The sequence below is a fragment of the Galeopterus variegatus genome, unplaced genomic scaffold (genome assembly GCF_000696425.1).
Source record: "Galeopterus variegatus unplaced genomic scaffold, G_variegatus-3.0.2 Scaffold274, whole genome shotgun sequence".
NCBI lineage: Eukaryota > Metazoa > Chordata > Mammalia > Dermoptera > Cynocephalidae > Galeopterus > Galeopterus variegatus.
Genome location: NW_007726385.1, coordinates 731,526 through 732,492, shown reverse-complemented (window position 1 = coordinate 732,492; position 967 = coordinate 731,526). Strand labels below are relative to the sequence as shown.

The 967-nt window shown below is 56.3% G+C and overlaps 1 protein-coding gene across 1 annotated transcript in view; it reads right to left on the bottom strand.

Moving 5' to 3' along the window:
- BAIAP2L2 (BAI1-associated protein 2-like 2) overlaps positions 1-967 on the bottom strand; it is a 28,179-nt gene that overhangs the window by 5,910 nt on the left and 21,302 nt on the right. Inside the window, exon 8 of the mRNA XM_008566903.1 lies at positions 75-227. Coding sequence (XP_008565125.1) covers positions 75-227 — 153 coding nt within the window. The remainder of the gene's footprint in view (positions 1-74; positions 228-967) is intronic.

The following is a 967-nucleotide window of genomic DNA, read 5'->3' as shown; positions in this document are numbered from 1 at the left end:
AGGCCCCAGGGCCCCGCGGAGGATGCCGGGGGCGGCGGGGGCGTGAACAGCGGCGGGGGCGCCCAGGGCCTCACCATGTCCAGGCGGGTGGGCGTCAGGCGGCCCGAGGGGTAGGGCGGCCCCAGCACGGGGCCCAGCAGGCCCGGGGAGTGGGCGCGCGACGGGCTGCGGCTGGCCTCCGACTGCTCCTTCCACAGCAGCACGCGGGTCTGCAGCATCCCCCGGGCCTGGCCGGGTGGGGGCACAGGGGTCAGCCAGATCCGAGCAGCCCCCAGCATCCTGGGGATTCAGAAATGGCACCCTAGACCTGAGAACTCGGGCCCTGCAAGCTCGCGGTGAAGGGTTTTATAGCTAAAGGNCACCCTAGACCTGAGAACTCGGGCCCTGCAAGCTCGCGGTGAAGGGTTTTATAGCTAAAGGATACAAAAGATCGCTGTCTGTCTCTTTGGGTCCGTCACCCCACCCCACTCCACCCCTTTTCCTTGAGGCTTCCTTTGACTCCCGTCCCCCTCAGTCTGTGTGCTTGGGCGGGGCTGTCCTCACTGCAAAGCTTCAGGTGGGTGTAGAACCCGAGCCTGGCCTCTCAGGTCGCCCCATCGTCCCGTCTACGGTAATGGGCTCATGGATCGCACTTACCCAAAAACAGTGACCAAAGAACCCATTCCCATTACTTACCCTGTAACAATCTGGAAAAAATCCATTATTTTACCTCATGGGTTTGCTAAATAGGTAGAGTTAAGCCAACAGAGGAACTAAGCAATAGACAGTTGCAACGTTCTAATGACAACTTTTTTGCTCCTGGATCCAGCTATATCTGAAAATTTTCAGCTTCCTAGTCAACTAAAGTAATATCTTTTCTGTTTAAGCCAGTTTGAGTCATTTTTAAAAAACACTTTTGAATACAGTTTTCCAGTCCATCCCCATAGTCTAGGTAAGCATCTCCTTTTCTGGCATCTATTTACCTCTG